Source organism: Lipophrys pholis (assembly GCF_963383615.2).
Source record: "Lipophrys pholis genome assembly, chromosome: 5".
NCBI classification, from domain to species: domain Eukaryota; kingdom Metazoa; phylum Chordata; class Actinopteri; order Blenniiformes; family Blenniidae; genus Lipophrys; species Lipophrys pholis.
In genome coordinates, this window is record NC_137628.1 from 31,002,321 (window position 1) to 31,019,601 (window position 17,281).

At 40.6% G+C, this 17,281-nt stretch overlaps 1 protein-coding gene across 2 annotated transcripts in view; it reads right to left on the reverse strand.

Annotated features, from left to right (window-relative positions):
* Positions 1-17,281, reverse strand: part of sgcz (sarcoglycan zeta) — a gene marked incomplete at both ends in the record, with an annotated part of 356,107 nt that overhangs the window by 36,194 nt on the left and 302,632 nt on the right. For both annotated transcript variants that reach the window (XM_080464784.1, XM_080464783.1), the window contains one exon: positions 15,595-15,667. In XM_080464784.1, coding sequence (XP_080320910.1) covers positions 15,595-15,667 — 73 coding nt within the window. The remainder of the gene's footprint in view (positions 1-15,594; positions 15,668-17,281) is intronic.

The following is a 17,281-nucleotide window of genomic DNA, read 5'->3' on the forward strand; positions in this document are numbered from 1 at the left end:
CAGACCGTTAACCTGTGAACCCCGGGTGACACGTCCAGCGAGTCCAAATACCTGAGCTCCCCAACATTTAGTCCAGAGTATAGTCTAGACCAGCCAGCCAAGTCAAGAAAACAGCATGAAGTGATGAAAAGGGGCATAAAAAAAGAACGGATAAAAGGATAAGGGGAGAAACGTTGTCCAAGACGGCTTTAACACCACCTGATTCAACTGTTTAGAGATTCAGGAGTTTTAACTACTGTGTGTGTCTGGAAATACATCCTTCTGTCTGACTTTATTTAGATCAAAGACAAAAACACGAGTTTTATACATATTTGACAGAGCAGCTGCTCAAGAAGCAAGAATGGATTGAGGTGGAGGAGAAACAGATATTCTAAAATGTGTGTCCCACTAAAGAGTGATCAGGAAGTCACTGCATGAATAAAACGGCACAGTTCATACTCTCCCCCTAGTGGACAGAAAGAAAAGACATGAAAGAGAAAGTGATTGCGGCTCAGACCCAGTGATGTGGAGCGAGAGCACGGGGAAGGCAAGAGGAGAAACACAAAGAGGGAGAAATGAAAGCCTGAGCAGACACAACAACCATCAGAAGATCAACTCTGTGCTTTTCTCCATTTCTCTGCCTCATTGCCCGCCTTCCTGCAGTTGCCCTATCAGTGCTTCTCTCACCTCCTAGTTGGATTTTGGCTGCGTTCACTCGCCACTAAAAACACAAACAAGTTCTGCTGGGGAAAAAATAGAATGCAGCTCCAGTCCACCGTATTATCTGCTTCTCTCATCCTCCTCTGCTTCTACCACTTTCCCATCGTCATGTTCTTGCATGTGCCGCTTCCACCATAATTATTTTTTGTCTTTGTCTTTTTACTTTACCCTCTCTGTCCTTCCTTCCCTCGATAGTTCTTTCCTTTCAAAATGTGATTTATTGAATCAAACTAAGAATCTGTTAATAAAGTGGCCTATCTCCACATGCGATTGCCAGCAAAATGACCATGTCACATTATAATGTACAAACAGGGTTTATCATTCACTCACTGAAAATACACTTCCAGCAGCCCCTCGATTCATTGGTCAGTGAAAGTATATTTAATTAAAATGTTTCAGCTGAAGTTGCTCGAAGAAATCCGTAGAAATTTCATTACCTCCATTATTATACATTTCTGTTTCCACGCTCAATCTGCTGATGGTGACAATTTCCAGGTCTCCCCCGAGAGTGTAATTCATCACAACTTTCATCAAAACTGTTACAATTCAGACAAAATAGTTTAAAGATTGTACTTAATGTTATTGAATATGTGGGAACACAACAAGTGAAAAAGTCTCTGGACTTTGCATCGTCATTTTCCATATAAACAAATAAAATATAAGTGTTGGTATTCACTATACCAATGATGGTATTGGCCTCATCTTTGCTCATCTTGCTCTATTCAGCAGTGTCGTGATCTACAGCTGACAGTTATACTGTTTTAACAATACACCATTTAAATTGATGTGTATTCATCTGATGATTGTCCTTTTTTTCCTAAAGATGTGGTCCAGACCCCCCAATATCTGATTTCCAGCCATTGATCAACTCCAGTTACTGTAACTAATGAATTGTGAGAGACCAGCGCCGCCCTAGAGGAGGCAGAGGCAACTGGCCCACATGACACATGCTGCGCTCTCCCTCTTTAGTCACTGAAACACATCTGAGCCTGATGTTATTTACAGTAATAGACAAAAAATTAACTGAACAAGATTCTTTATCAATGAATTAGATAATTCTCACATTCCCATATAGTGAACCTGCTCAGTCACTATTAAACCTTTGGTGGTAAACAGTCCTCCGAGTTACTTACCCCTGCCTGGCAGGTGACCTCGTTCAAATCCCACTGACAGGATTAAGCAAGGCAATCAACCCCAGACTGGTCAGAAGGCAACAGGAAAGGCATTCAGACTTTTATTGTGGTGACTGGTGAATGGAACAACCGAAAGAAAGAACAAGTGGATTATGAGAATTTTGACACGGCTCATCTTTCATAATGGTTTATGGCAGTGTGTGTGTGTGTGTGTGTGTGCACAAGTCTGTGAGCGTCAGTGTATCCATGTATGCACGACTTTAATATTTTCCACTGTTATTTTTCTGCTGTTAGGGTTAGTTTGTTTCTATGTCTTGTCAAAACAGCCTCCAGCCGTTTGTAATAGTCTTTATCCACAATGGAGCATTTGGGTCTGTTCTGAAATCTGATTTGACACACACACACACACACACACACACACACACACACACACACACACACACACACACACACACACACACACACACACACACACACACACACACACACACACACACACACACACACACACACACACACACACACACACACACACACACTCTTCAATTCACAATAGGAACAGATGTGGAGCAATATGGCGAGGCTGTTGAATATTTACTGGTTGTTGCTTTCACATATTCCCCCTCAAGATGTCTACAACAGCAACGAATGATAGACAAAGATAAACAACCATCAGTGCAGACAAACAAATGACAGAACAGCATTAGATACAGATTAATGACCCAAAGCTTTTTCCAAGTGTTAATAAGGGAGAGAGGAAAAATAAAAAAAAGTATAATACTGGCTGAGCTTTATGGCAAGACGCAGGACCTGCATACTGGCTTCAAGTATTTTTAGATTAATTATTTGCATATAATGTTGACATTTGGCTGATAAGTTCACATAAAATAATATTTAGAACTCAAACATTCGTCTAATTCTCAGCCAAACGTTTTCAGTCTTCAGGACTCATTTTAGAGGAACTTTTTCCTTCTCCCATGCCCCGCCAATGGAAGATTGCAATGATGTCAATCATGATGATTGGTTGAAGAATTCGATCTAATGTTTGTCACTGTCACAATTAGGGAATGTGTGATAGGCTGGTGGCGGACACTGAGCATCTGAAAACCTGCTCACAACAAAGTCACAACAAAGTCCCAACTTCATGAAGGCCTTCCACCTCTGGACAGATTCAGTGAGTCTTCAACCAAAAGCAACAATGCTAAAGTCTTTGTGAACATCTCAGGAAGCTGTTTACACCGTTTACATCATTATTGCAGCCGACAAAAGGCCAGAGAATTTGTTTTAGTTCTGGAAAAATGCTCTGTTTGTTTACTTACCATTGACTTCACCAATACTTTCCTAAAGTTTCTAAATGTACTTGAGGGGCTCGATGTAACTCCCTGTGGAATGTAAACCCACACCACTCCAAGCTTTTTTCCTACACAGAAAACAATGAACATCATTAAAGAAACAATGATGTTTACATCAAAATGTTTTATATCAAAATGCAAAATTGTGTCAGAGTATAAAAGTCTATTTTTCCATCTAAAGACCTCTGCAGTTTTCTATGAATTTCTATTTTTGCTTTTCAGTTGAATCATTGCAATTTATTACACTGTCCTGACAATAATCAATAATCCATCAAGATTTCAAATGTAGTCCATGCACATATTGAGATCTTAACTAAGCTGGGACAAAACTGATGAACCTTTCCCTCAGGTATCTATGAAACAGCTGCAGGATTGATGAAAACACACTATGTTAAACTCAGGTTTTGAACAATAATGCACATGACTACAACAATAACTGAAACCAAAAGTATTTTAAAGGATAATGAATCATTTTGAAAAAGTCTGACCCCTGAATTCACGTAAATAAATCAAGTTGTAAATAATAAACAAGCGAGTTTACTCACTAAAAGTCAAGTTACTTTTCAGGTTGCCGTTAGTAAATAACCATCCAGGCCAAAATAATCTTAACCATAAACCACAACCACCAAGAAAACCCCCAGAATAGAAAACCTCAGAGAATCAAACCATATAAAAGAAGGATAAGTGATGTCAGAAAAAAGGCCTATGTCTTGTTCATATCAACTATAGCAGCTGGAACGAAACTCTTTCTATATCAATTTGTTCAACGCTGTGAGACTGCAAAGCCCCGACCAGGGGGAAGAAGCAAATACTCTCCACTGAATGTGTGAGAACGATCAGTGACGATAGACTTTGTCGCTGCCTGCTATAAAGAGTTTCCAGGTGAGGCTGTGCCTGCACAATCATCCGCCCTGACCGTCTCACAATTTGTGCAATTTTGTCCCTAAGGACTTAAACTCTTCACAGGATCACAACTTTTGAGCGCTTTTAGTGGCTGAAGTTTCATAAAAATGGTGTCTGGTTGGTACAGAGTGAATAATTCCAGGCTGAGTTGGAGACTAACTGATGTGACATCAAGGCTTCGGTTGAAACTAACAAGGAACAAGAGATTTAATCAAAACATGTCCACTGGCCACATCATTACCACAGACTGCTTTCTTAAAATATACATCTCTTTATTCTTCTCGTGGTATTATCTGGTAAAACGAGCTGCTTCAATTACGTCAACATGCCAATTGTAAAAAGCAGAGAAAAATACACACAGAGAACTTGAGATTATGGATCGTTCCCATAGTCGTGCTCGCTTGTTATTCGCCTCTCCTTGTTCTTAATGATTTCCCCGTGTGTCTAATCAATAAGAGACAGAACGGGGCGAGGCAGGGCTGATTGTCCTTCCTCTGCCAGGGAAAAAGGAAAAGGGATGCTCCCAAAATCAAATCACAAGCAGGACAGCAAATTGTTAGTGTGCTTTTATTTTTTTATTCTTATTTTTTTGAAGGATTTCAGATGTGGTTTGGGTAAACCAGACTTGACACTTGACATATTGCACATTTGTATGGGATACCTGCCGCTGCAAATATTGTCAGTTTGAAGCTGTGCAATCCATATTGTTAATTCAAAATTTAAAAAAAGTATTACATTTCCAAATCAGTAATGATTTGTTAAATAACAAAAAAAGAAAAGTTCAAACATTCCGATACACATAGGTCAAATGGTCAAACCTTTCCTATGTGGTACTTTTGTCCTTAAGATGAGTCGTGGTACACCCGCATTTACAATTATTATTGGATTATGTGTATTTCACCATTCAGTGGAAGCAGCTACTGTGCTGCTCTTGTTTTTACATTATTAAACATTATTACGTGGGAGCTAATGACTTACAAGTGAATCACATGTGTACAAGTGGATGGGATAAATCTAAAATAATGTATTTTGGTTAATTGTAAATTTCTCTTAATTTTGTGAACTTGGGCCTCAAGTCTGAATGATTAGCCTTTGTGATAAAGTCTATCAATAATTCATTTTCTTTTTTTATTGCCCAGTTCTCACAGCATGTTAAATGTTCATTAAATCCCACTATCCTAAAAGGTTTCTTGTGTCTGTGATTAAATATGAAGGGAATATACAGCAAATAGCAAATACAACAATAAAAGATGTCAACAATAGACTACGATTCTTGTTAGCAGTTTACAATCCAGTTATGAATCATAATGATTTATCTTTAAAATGACATTGTTTGTGGCAAACACCTTCAGGTCCATGAAATGACTGAAGGGAGGAGAAAAGACGAGAGGCGAACTGAGATGAAAGTCAAAACCTCCTTAAAGTTTTCTGTTGATTTTTGCATCAAATTGACCCAAAGCAACAGAAAAACATCACATAAGTTAACTGCTTTTCTTTAAAGGAAACTCTACTGTGAACAGAAGCTTTTCCCCAAGGCACAGTTCAAAGAGAATGTGGCTCATTCTAAACGTTAATGATTTCCAATTACTTTGACACAAAACCCAACTTTTAATCAAAAAAGAAATAAAAAATGCTCGGGGTGGGACGCCGCTCTCAGTGTTTTTGGAGCTCATTAGCTGGTTGTACTTCATCATCCCTCACCATGTTCCTCCATGTGGCTGAGCTCCTGGTGACTCTCCTCCTCCAACATGTGACGGAGTCTTCAGATCACTCAGCTGTCGGAGTTTGTCACCAGAATTAAACCAGAAAAATAAAGCGTCTTGTTCTACTAGTGAGCTTCAGGACACTGCAGATCATTTGTTAAACCACTAACTTATGGCCAAATATTTAAGATAATGAGAGTGCCATGTACTTAGTGTTTTCTTATTATTATTACTTCTTCTTAGTATCTACAGATTTTTTGGCCCACTTAAGGGAAAAAAGTGAATACAAATTAAAATATTTTTTCCCTGAGATAAAAGTAAATTTCGTCATTAAAGACAGCAGCTTCAATTGTAAGGAAAGTTGCACGGTGTTGGGTGAGCTGCTGGGTGGGTGGGGGCGGGAGAAGGGGGGGATCAAGGCCACAGGGTGAATCACTTTCTTATGCTCAACTTCAAGGACTCCTTAAAAAATTTGCAGTCTGTAATTGGATTAAATTGTAAGTAGTTTTTGAGTGTGAGGCCATTAAGTCATATTAGAACTTCAGTCATTTATTTAACTATTACAAAGATATATGGAAATGAAATTCTGACGATATATTAAAACAATAAAAAAAAAAATATATCGCTGTACTTTAATACACTGAAAGGTGAAACGAGCAGAGAGACGAAGTGGCAGCTCAAATACAGACATAATCTTAATTTATAAATCGACACAAAGGGTGAGATTAATTCTCGTAAAGTAGGGGATCATTTTCTGAGTTCAGGGCTCAAAGTCTGAGCGGCCATCATTCCTGTTATTGAATCAGGTGCTATTTTACAACTGAGACACCGATGCAGAGAGTTACAAAGGTTATCTTCACACATAAAAAAAGACAGCAGCATAAAACAGAGTTAGACTAGAAGAAAAAGAAGCAGACAGACCGATCGCCTCCTCCTGCAGACGATGATTTAACCTTGGGATCTTTAATTTCAGAGGAAATATGAAACAGTGGCCACATATTGGAAAAAAACAAACGCACGAGGCACGAGGTTTGATCTTTGCATACGAGGCTTCTTGAACTTAGATGTGATGAAAGATATATATAATAAGAACTGCAGTATTAAAATAAAACACATTCCTAATAACAGAAGCACCCCGGGAGATTAGGATGGGGCAAGGGTTAACACATAAATAATCCATTCTAAATAAAATCCCCCATCTTATTAAATCGCTCCCTTGGCTCTATGGTGGGTGCGCCTGTGCCTCACTTGCTTTTCCCTCCTGGGAACGGGTCGGCGGAGAAACCAATTCTCACTCGCCTGATATTTTTTCTGGCAGTGTGAATGGTTGAGCTTACGGCCGGGGAGATTCAGGGATCCTCAATATTTGCATGGATTACTTTCAGTCCCTCCAAAAAATTTAAAAACTCATTTTTCTGTGATTCAGTACGACTGTGGGAGTATGGAACAGATTTGCTTGGAATTAAATGGTCCTTTCCTCAAGATTTTTCATTTCTTTGCTTTGTCTAGTGCCTATCTTTTTTTGTTCAACATAATGAGATGTGTACTCTGCCCCCGATTTTAATTAGCACCATCTTTCACATGCAAACGGGTGCGTGAGCCCTCGTTTTGTACTTTATCTGCTAATGTATTTGAGGAACTTGCTGCCTAAGCCCACTTTTTAAACTGCTATCCAATCTAAATAATCCATTCTAAATGAAATCCTTTCCCATGCCCTTATTTCTGACAGGGTCCAAACTCCTCTTTAACTTTCTGGGATGGGAGGACGGACAGATGCATCACAATAGAGCGATGGGTAGCAGGGAGTTGCACCAGGCAACAAAATCCTCCTCCGATGCCCTTGTGTTGGGGCTGGCGCTCCCCGGGGAGCCTCCCCATGACCCCAGGACTGGGATTGAGGAAAGCAAAGCACGGAGGGGGGGATAAGAGGATGAAAGAGTGGAGAGAAACAAGGAGATATTGACTGCAGCAGCTTGCTTCTCTCTGCTGAGGAGAGACCTGAGATAACCTCATGTCTGCCATCATCAGCATTTTCATTTTGCTGTGGGAGATTTTTTTTTCCCTAACCTTCCTGGTGAGGTAATTTCATCAATATTCTTTTTTCTTTTTGACACTCTCACTGCTCTTTACAGTAATTCTGCAAATACGACCTGAGTAGAGACCTGTAGTCTATCGGTACTTAGGATATATTGCCATTATTAGCCAAACCTTTACCACCAGAAAAAAAACCAACATCAAACTTTGTCACCAGACAATCTGAGTAGGAAATACTATTTCCAAAATACTGCTTGACAGACAAGTAATCCCTGGGACATGTGCATCAGAGCTCAACACCAAAAACTGAGAGGGAGAAAAAAAGAGAGAACCTATGGGATTAACACATACATACAACTAAAATAGGATTTACATTAAAGTATCAGTGCTGTCTGACTGTTTGACAGTTATTTTAGCTTCTCGGTTACTCATCTGTTTGTTTTGCCGTCCTTATTTCTCTGTCTGTTTACACCTTTGGCTGCCTGTTGTCACTCAGTTTTGAGCGATTCCAGGACTGCTGCCACTCATTTCTGTTTCCACAAACATGGATTTATACTTCTCATACTTGTCATACACTTGAGGTATTAGGATAGTCCATAGCCCTGCCAATAATTTGGATTGTATTTAAACTCTGATGGTCTTCATCTCTTTGCGTTTCCTCAAAAGCTTAAAATCAAATTGATATCCAGCCGAACAATAACAATGCAACACAGTCTGAGATTCAAAGGTGGACAAAAAGCAAAGAGGTCAGAGCAGGGAGAAAAAGACATTAAATGAACATGAGACACTGTCTTTAGGTCATTTTATTGTTATATTAATTCTAATATACTCATATACCCATATGTGGTACCAATTCAGATATTTTCCTGCATCAACTGATTCATCATCGACGTGTGACTGACGACACGGATAAGCGCCGGAGGAAGCGGCTCCGCCAGAATAAAAGCTGTGCTCTCTTTTTTTTTTTCATTCTCCTCTCCTCCTCATGTCGTCTAGATTCTGTCGCTCGTATTTAACAACCACTAGAAAAAGGATCTACACCCTGACCTGTGTTGCCAGATATGTTGCCAAACTCTCGTCCTTTTAAACTTTATTTTGTACATTTCTGTATTTCTGTGTTCTTTGTTACACATATAATAGTTTTAGGGTTTTAACATGATTCCTACACAGGCTGAAGTTTGGGCTGGTTTTTATTGAGGTGTGGGGGTTTTACTTTGTTTGGGCTGGAAACAGTGAGTCACATCTGGCAACCCTGGTGCTGACCAAAGTGGCGTCCTGATTTACTTCTGTCAACAGCGTCTTCTGCGCTCAAGGACCGGAAACCGTCGGGTCCGATCACGTTCACACTGCAGCCTGATGGAGGTTGTGTTTAAAATGTAACGTGAACGATCACATGAAAAAAATCAGAGTTGAGCATCAAGAGCTGCAGTTTGAATTGGAGATTCTTGATTCTTGAGCTACAGAATTCCTGTTTTCAAATCTTTTAAAGACCCACCAAGAAGGAGCGGATGAGTTCGATATGAAAACCTATGTGACATTTAAATATTTAAATGAACATAGATCAGGTCAAAGTAGAAATGTTGAATAAAGACACAAGGTAAGTGACTATATAAGTAAAATCTTATCTCTCTAAAGTATTTAAATTTACTTCAAAGTGATGCAGATGAATCATCTGTTAATCAAATTCAACCACAAGCAGAGGTTAATCATTTTTCTCTTGGTAAATTTCTCCTTCAAATGCGAGCTTGTTATGTTAACTATCTCAAAATGAGTGTGGTTGTGTGTCTTTCTGTCTTCTACCTACCAAAGTGCGCAGCGCTTTTGGATGAATGATGGATAACAGTTACTGGCAAATACTTAGAACGTTGAAGCAGTAATGTCTATTTCCATTGAAGTTGTAGCTTTATTATTCCATTCAGACCAAAAAAGTCCATTTCTTTTTAAAAGCATTAGTAAATGTTGCCTTCTCATTTTTCCATAAACATTTTTTTTCCTGTTTCTATGTGAGATTTTCTTGTTTTTTTTCCGAGGCTGCAAACACATTGTGGTGGTTTCTGTGGTTCAAGCGCTGCCTCAGCTACATGTTGTGCTGATAATGAAAAGCAGTTTTGTCATCACAGTGACTCGCAGCTTCTCTCAGTGAACTGAACCAGCTACAACTCTCTAACATTTAGAAAGTCCCACAACACAACCAAAGCGCTTCCATCAGACGAACAACTTTTCTAAAGCTACTTCCTCCATTATCAGTCCGTTTGTTGATGTTGACTGCATACAAATTGTCAGTCTCCCACTTTTTTTTCCCACCTTATTTAGTCGCTCACTGTCATGAATGCTTTTATAAGACGTTGAACTGAGCTGCTTAGAAAGATGCCATCCACAGCACTTTTTCCAAAGCGACTGCTGTCTGCCTCGCGGCTGCTCCCTGTGCACTTTAAAGTGGAAAAGCATTTAGAAAAAAGAAAAAAGAGGCAGAGTGTGAACATGGCTTACAGTGGTGATCACACCAGAGGCTTTGAAAACGCACAGCGTAGCTTTCCAAGAGTTCTCCAGCAGGTGGGAGGCTGAGCATTTTGTTTCTGTGCTACCAGCATAACCCAGTTCCAGCTCTGCGTTGTTGTTGTGCAGTCATGTCACTTTAGCTCTCGTCAGATCAGCGATCCACCACAAGAGTCCTGAAGCATTAGCAATAGGACGACCCGGTCGGCCCGTTATCTCATGTGCCTGCTTCTTCTGCAGGTTCTGATGAGAGTGTCATTAGCCTTTTCCTTAGAAGGAGGGGTTTCCTCAGAAGTTTTATGGACAAGTTGCTTTTCGTTAACTATAATAAGACTATTAAGGGGCAGTCAGAGGCTGAGACTTCGGATTGAAAGTTTGCAGGTTTGAATCCAGGTGACCACTGTGGTTCCCTGAGCAAGACTCGCTCCCCAAAGCACCTCAACGGAGTCGTATTCTCCAGCGTTTCACCTCCTCCTCCTCCTGTTCTCCTCCTCCTCCTCCTCCTCCTCCTGTTCTCCTCCTCCTCCTGTTCACCTCCTCCTCCTCCTCCTGGTCTGGTCGGTCCAGAAACCTTCAGTATTCTAAGCTTCTAGCTCCTCCCTGATTTTCCTCATTTGAATATTGGATCATAGGAGCTGCATTCAGAATCTGCTGTGTCTGTGTGAACTGGACTTGCTAAAGAGGAGGAAGTACTTCCTCTCGTGGTGCCATGTGCCAGAGCAGAGCTGCCTAATTGTGGGAGGAGTCAAAGGGAGGGCCTACCTTGATTGGGACTGGCTAAACCCCCGATGACACTATATAGGGTTTGATTTCTGATTGGCTGCTTGGAGCAACACACTTTTTAAAACCTGAAACAAGCCAGGGACAGAGAGGACAGACTGTCTTCACTTCTGGGACGTCAGTCCAGGTATGGGGACGATTAGTACTGCTGGAGAACCTCTAGGAAGTGGATTTAGCAGGATATGACCTCTTTAATGACCTCATCCCTCCAAGAAATAGGCAAATGCGGAAAAAAGGAATTTCATCAAGGAGATTAATGAACATGTTCAGTCAGTTATGATTTAGAGCAGACCTGAGAAACCGCCCTTTGGTTTCAGTTCTCTTTTCTATGTGAGTGAGTGTTTACCATCACAGCCTCTGAGACTCATGAGTTTGAATTTGGCTGAATTGTGGGCGTCCCTTCATGGCTAATGAGGCACACCCCGGTTTGTGACACATTCAATCAACACTGATGAAAGAATGAGTGTTCATTCCTTCCCACTCGGTTTCAAACTTGTCTAAAGTTACTTCTGCTGTGGCTCAGTCACATAATGAATACAAATGCTTTCGAATGTGTGGTGTTTGTTTTCAGTTTGCGGTGGCTGAGGTGTCTCTATTGTTTTCAATCAAAATGTGGCTGAAGAGGCGCTCGATTCTTTAGTTTGTCAAGCACTTCCACACACTTTCAACATGTCATATAGTGTGTGTTTTCACAAATGTAACTCGATGTTGAGTGTCTTATCCAACCTGTCACTGCTGCACTGCCCCATGCATTCCATGGAGCCACGTTACCCACATCTGACTCCGTAAGAGTGACGGGTTAACGCGTCAAAGGAATTAATCTGCAGAGGTTATAGACCCAATAACTGTAGATACAGTATTTTTATTGGGCGAAACTTCTTGGCCTGTAGTATATCATGTTAAAGGTGTACTATATATCTTCCTTAGTTTTCCTCTTTTCCTCCAGAACGATCTCATGGTTAAACTGTAAGATAGATCATTAGCTTTAAATGGACTTCAATCCGCTCATTACATGTCCCATTTACCTTCACTGCATCGCGCTCTGCTTTTAATAACGAGTGTGGGAAGGAGGGGGAGAGACGAGAGTTGGAAGATCTCGACAGAATGGGAACACGGGATAGAAACGTGTGTCTGAATCAGTCGGTGAACAACAAGGAGTAATAATACCGTGTAAGAATGTGAACAAAGATGTGATGGGGGGGGGGGGGGGGGTCATGCAATTTTCCAAACAGAAACAGATTAAAAGTTGAAAACAAACATAAAAAAAAAAAAACATGCACTTTCTGTTTTTAACATTCCTGCAAGCTGTGCAAAAATAACAACTCAATTAAAAAGGTGATTAATATGCTTCAGTCCAGTTTTTCTCTTACCATCTGACAGTTAATGATGATATAAGGGCAGGAACTGAAGCATGTAATCACCATTGTTATTATTGTTTTTTTCCATTAAACAAGCAGTGGAGAGGTCTGTGCAGGTTTCACATCGTGCACATCACGTGATCTATTTATGTCTTCTTCTTTTTTTTTTGCTGTGCTAATTAGAGTGATAAGTGTTTTTACCTTTGTAAACAAGCAGATTATGTGCAGTTTAATGATATTAATTTATTGACATGATTTAGTGGCTTGTGGTGATACTGATGAGGACAAAGTCACCTTAAGGCAACACTGATGCAATGATGACTATTAAAGAGCAATAATATATTTGAATCCGTCCCTGCATCATCAACAAACATGTTAATAACGTGGTATTAATCAGAGCTGATGAACAATGAAGCAGGTATTTGAACAAAGTGTTGACTTTATTGCCCTTGCCATTGCCTACTTTCTTTCTTTGCCTTACTTTAAACCTTCAGTGCAGGTTTCATCGCCTTGCTTATCTGCAATGACCCATCCATTGACCCAATGTTCTCACTCCTCCTTCTCTCTGTATCTTTTCATTCCCACCTCCCTCCATCACTCCTGAGTTTCCTTCAACTAATCTAATGCCTTTTAGTCCACCTGGTTCTCAGAATGCCTCCCCCGCTCCTTTCTTCTGATCTCTGAGTGTGTATTACAGACCTTTTTCCTCCAATACAATTTATATTTTGCTTTCAAACCTTTTTTTGATCCCACCATCTGACATCATACATCGGTGTCAAGTAACTTTAACTGTCACGGGTTATTATTAATCATTAAATAATAGAAGAGGGGCAGCATGGTGGGTAGCACCACCGTCTCACAGTCACTTGGAGTACGGGCTTGAGGCCTTTCTGTGCAGAGTTTGCATGTTTTCCCACGTATGCATGTTTTCCTTTCCAACAGTTTTCTACCACGTGTTTGAGGTTGTAACTCCAAATTAGTGTGAACATGTGGATTATGCTTTCTCTGTGTTTGCCCCGGGAGGGACTGCCGACCTGTCCAGAGTGTACCCCGCCTCCGCCCATAGCTCGCTGGGATCAGCTCCGTCACTCTGCCAACTTCAGCTGGATATAGCGGTGTAGAAGATGAATGAGTGGACAATGAAATGAGCCGCATAACGTTTCACACTGACTTAAAGGAGAGCATTCCTTATCCTGTGAGAGCAGAACTTCTCACTTTGCATGAAAACTGTGCCAAATGTTTAAGCGGAGTTTAAATATTGACACCTAAATTTTAATGGAACAAAGAATCGGGTCAAGTTGATTTGCAGTGATTAATCACAATCATACCAGCTTTAACAGCTGGGACAGTGTGAGGAGATCTGTAAATATTTAGTAGAGGAAAATAATGAAGGAATGAAATGCTTAAAAAAAGATAAATACATTCTTTTCAATTATATCGAGGTCACGTCATGCCACAGTCACAACTTCTTTTCAAAGCAAAAACATAAAACTTCTAGAAATCTTTTTTTAAATCCAACCCCTTTGATTCAGTATTTGGAACTTTAAATCTCTGACCTCTCCCAAAGGTAAAGAATCAAAAGACTACTCTGTATTACTTGCATTCATATTTGGCTGTATTCCATTATCTGCTGCACTACCACTCAGCGTCCCTGCAGGAGCCGGTGTGATTGAATCAGTTCCTCTCCACACTAATTTCCATCCCCTCCTCCTGAACTCTTTCCCGCTGTCAGCTTCTTTCAACCTCTTGCTTTTCTCTTCTTCTGTGTTTTGACTGTCCTCTTCATCAACTCCACCCCAGCCTTTCTCACACTGCTATCTATCTTGTTTAGTGTCAAACCTCAAAATCCTTCTTAACCGTCTATTACGTCCAGCCTATTATCTGCTCTCCATCTCAGCTCCTTTCCCCGAGTACAAAACATGCAACACCAATCATTATCAGTTCTTCGCATTCATCAATTCTTTTTGCCTCTCTTTTCCTCCCTCACACTCCCAAGCCTATCTGACAACGCCCAGGCAAGACATTAAAGATTAATGATAATAATATAAAAAAAGGCATATCCATGAAACACACCAAGAAAAAAAAGAATCAGAATTTAGTCACCAAAACCTCGAATTCATGTTTTTGTATTGTGGGAGGAAACCAAAATAGCTTGATAAAACCAACGCACACGCACGGAGCACAGACAACTTCACACAGAAAAGCCCAATCCAGACAGTGTTTGGCCGTCACACCACCAGGCCACTGTGCAGCCCCTGACATTTCTATCAAGCTCTAATTCTTCAAGTGGCAGCAAATTATAATGAAAAACAGGACAATGTAATACCGTTTTATCGGTCGAACAATATTTGTGCAGAGCATCGATGACAGACGGCACTCGTCTCGGCTCTTTGAATTACAGTGCTTTGAGGAAAAACATTTTCTTCCCATTTCTTCCAATACTTTGCTGGTTTTCTTGCACCAGGTTACAAAAAATGACTTACAAATGAGCCTCAGTAACAACAACCATAGTAACACGTATTTACATGATGACTCGGTATCACTTGTTTAAACTGACACAATTAACTATTTTTATTTATCAATAAAATTGAATGTATTAATATTTTTTCTGCTTTCCCATTCAAAATAGAAAACCGATCCTAACTAGAATGAATAAAGCTCACCTGCACTGCCAACACATGCTCACACAATGCTTTGGTGGAAAACTCTCCTTGTGACAGCCTGACCCTTCGACGAGTGGGCTCTTGTCGCTTGTTCAGCCTGTCAGGCTGCCAATCAACCAGCGCTCCTGTTTCTGCAGTCAACTGATCCACTGCCATGCAGCAGGCTGTACGACAGGACTGCTCAGTCTAACTCACTCACTGGGTTTTTTCCCACACAATTGGACTTGGTGTAACCACCTCACTTAATTATTCACAACAACACACGGCTCATGAATAATGCGTTGGAACTAAAACATCAAAAGGAAGGTGAAAAGTAAAGCAATTTGCCAGAGTACTTATCTGATACATACCCCTAAAGACGCATGTTCATCAAGAGAGAATGCGGGATGGATAAAGAGATGGAGAGAGAGACAGAGAGACAGACAGAGAGAGAGAGAGACAGGCAGGCAGGCAGACAGACAGACAGCACTTACTTTAAGTCCTGGGAAGGTTCTGCCCTCACATGTGAAGTTTCCACTGAATGGCTGAACACCACTCCTTCGTTCCCTGCAGACAGTGTGAGAGCGGATTACAGGACGAAAAGAAAACATACTGATCCCAATGTTAAACACTGATTAAACTTTCCTTGGAGCCTCAGCAAACACTAAAACTACACAACGCTGAGCTTAGATGAACTGAACCTATGTTTAAAAAAAACCAACTCAAAGTATGTGGTATTATTGTCAGTACTGGAATGATGATGTGGAAGATGTGAAAAGTAAGAAGGCCATTTGCTTAGAACCGTAGACACACGTCTTTTTGCTCTTTATCGGCCTGTAAATCCATTTTCCTTCAAACCTATTCTTTCTGAACAACATATTGAACCGTGGCTAAATAAGTCATATTTCTGCCTATTCTGTTACAGATATCATCAAGGCATTACTTTCCTCTTCAAAACATACTGTACTTCCCTGACACAAAGTAGTTGCATACAGTGTAAATGTGCCTGTTTAAAAAAACAGAAAAAAAAAAGTGGGTCCTGACATACTGCAGCATTTAACCCCCCATGTCCGGCAGCCACCTTTGCAGCTGAGAACAGATGCTCGGCCGTGGGTCTTGCTGAGACTGTAGTCGGCACTTTGAAAGCTGAGCACCGCTACAAATTTAATAATGCAGTAGGCAGCGTGAGCAATTGGCAAGTTTACGCACAAAGAAAGGGCATTGTCTAAATGGTTGAGACTTGAGAGTGAAATTGCATCAAGCTCCAGTAGATCCTGTGGAGAGGATGGAGGAGCCCAAAGACCTCCAAACAACCGACACACAGACGGTGCTGTTGTGTTTCTGACATAAATCCCATTTTCTGGGGTGTAGTCAAAGTCAACGTAGCACGGCAAAAATGTGCAGCTGCCAAAATATAGGAGAAAAAAAAAGAAGTAGAAGGCTTGTATTTCTTCCAACAATGGCGGAAATGACAGTTGAGGGTGGTGAGTTTTGTTTTGTTTGATTGCAGCTCTGCACAATGATGCTCATCACGCTGTGAACCTCAGCCACATTTGTACCGGCTCCTGACGCCGTTCCTCTGGGGATTTATTGCAACACCACGCTTACAATTGTGGTACACTCTCCTGAGCACTCTGCTGTGTACATGAAATGTTTATGAGCTTGACACAGCCTTTTAGGCAGCACCTGTTCCACTACACTATACCCATGAAGTGCTTTTCAAAGAGGAGCCAGTGAATTTCCAACTGCACAATTCACGTCGGGTCTCCGGCCTCACACAGAACAATGGGCAAACCCGACGAGCTGCTGTGGCAGGATCGATCTATCTATCTATCTATCTATCTATCTATCTATCTATCTATCTATCTATCTATCTATCTATCTATCTATCTATCTATCTATCTATCTATCTATCTATCTATCTATCTATCTATCTATCTATCTATCTATCTATCTATCATTGTTCCTCCCCATTATATTTCCATGTCTTCTTTGGGACATTTATTTCCTGCAGACTTGCTCTAAGTTCAGCCACAACACTTATATACTTATATACTATGCCACTACTTATATACTATACAAATAACATATAACCCTCATCTCTTTACCTCAGTGTAACTTCAGAACATGCTTTTAGCAGGGAATTATGAGGGCTTGTTGGAGCCACAATGAGCCGAATTG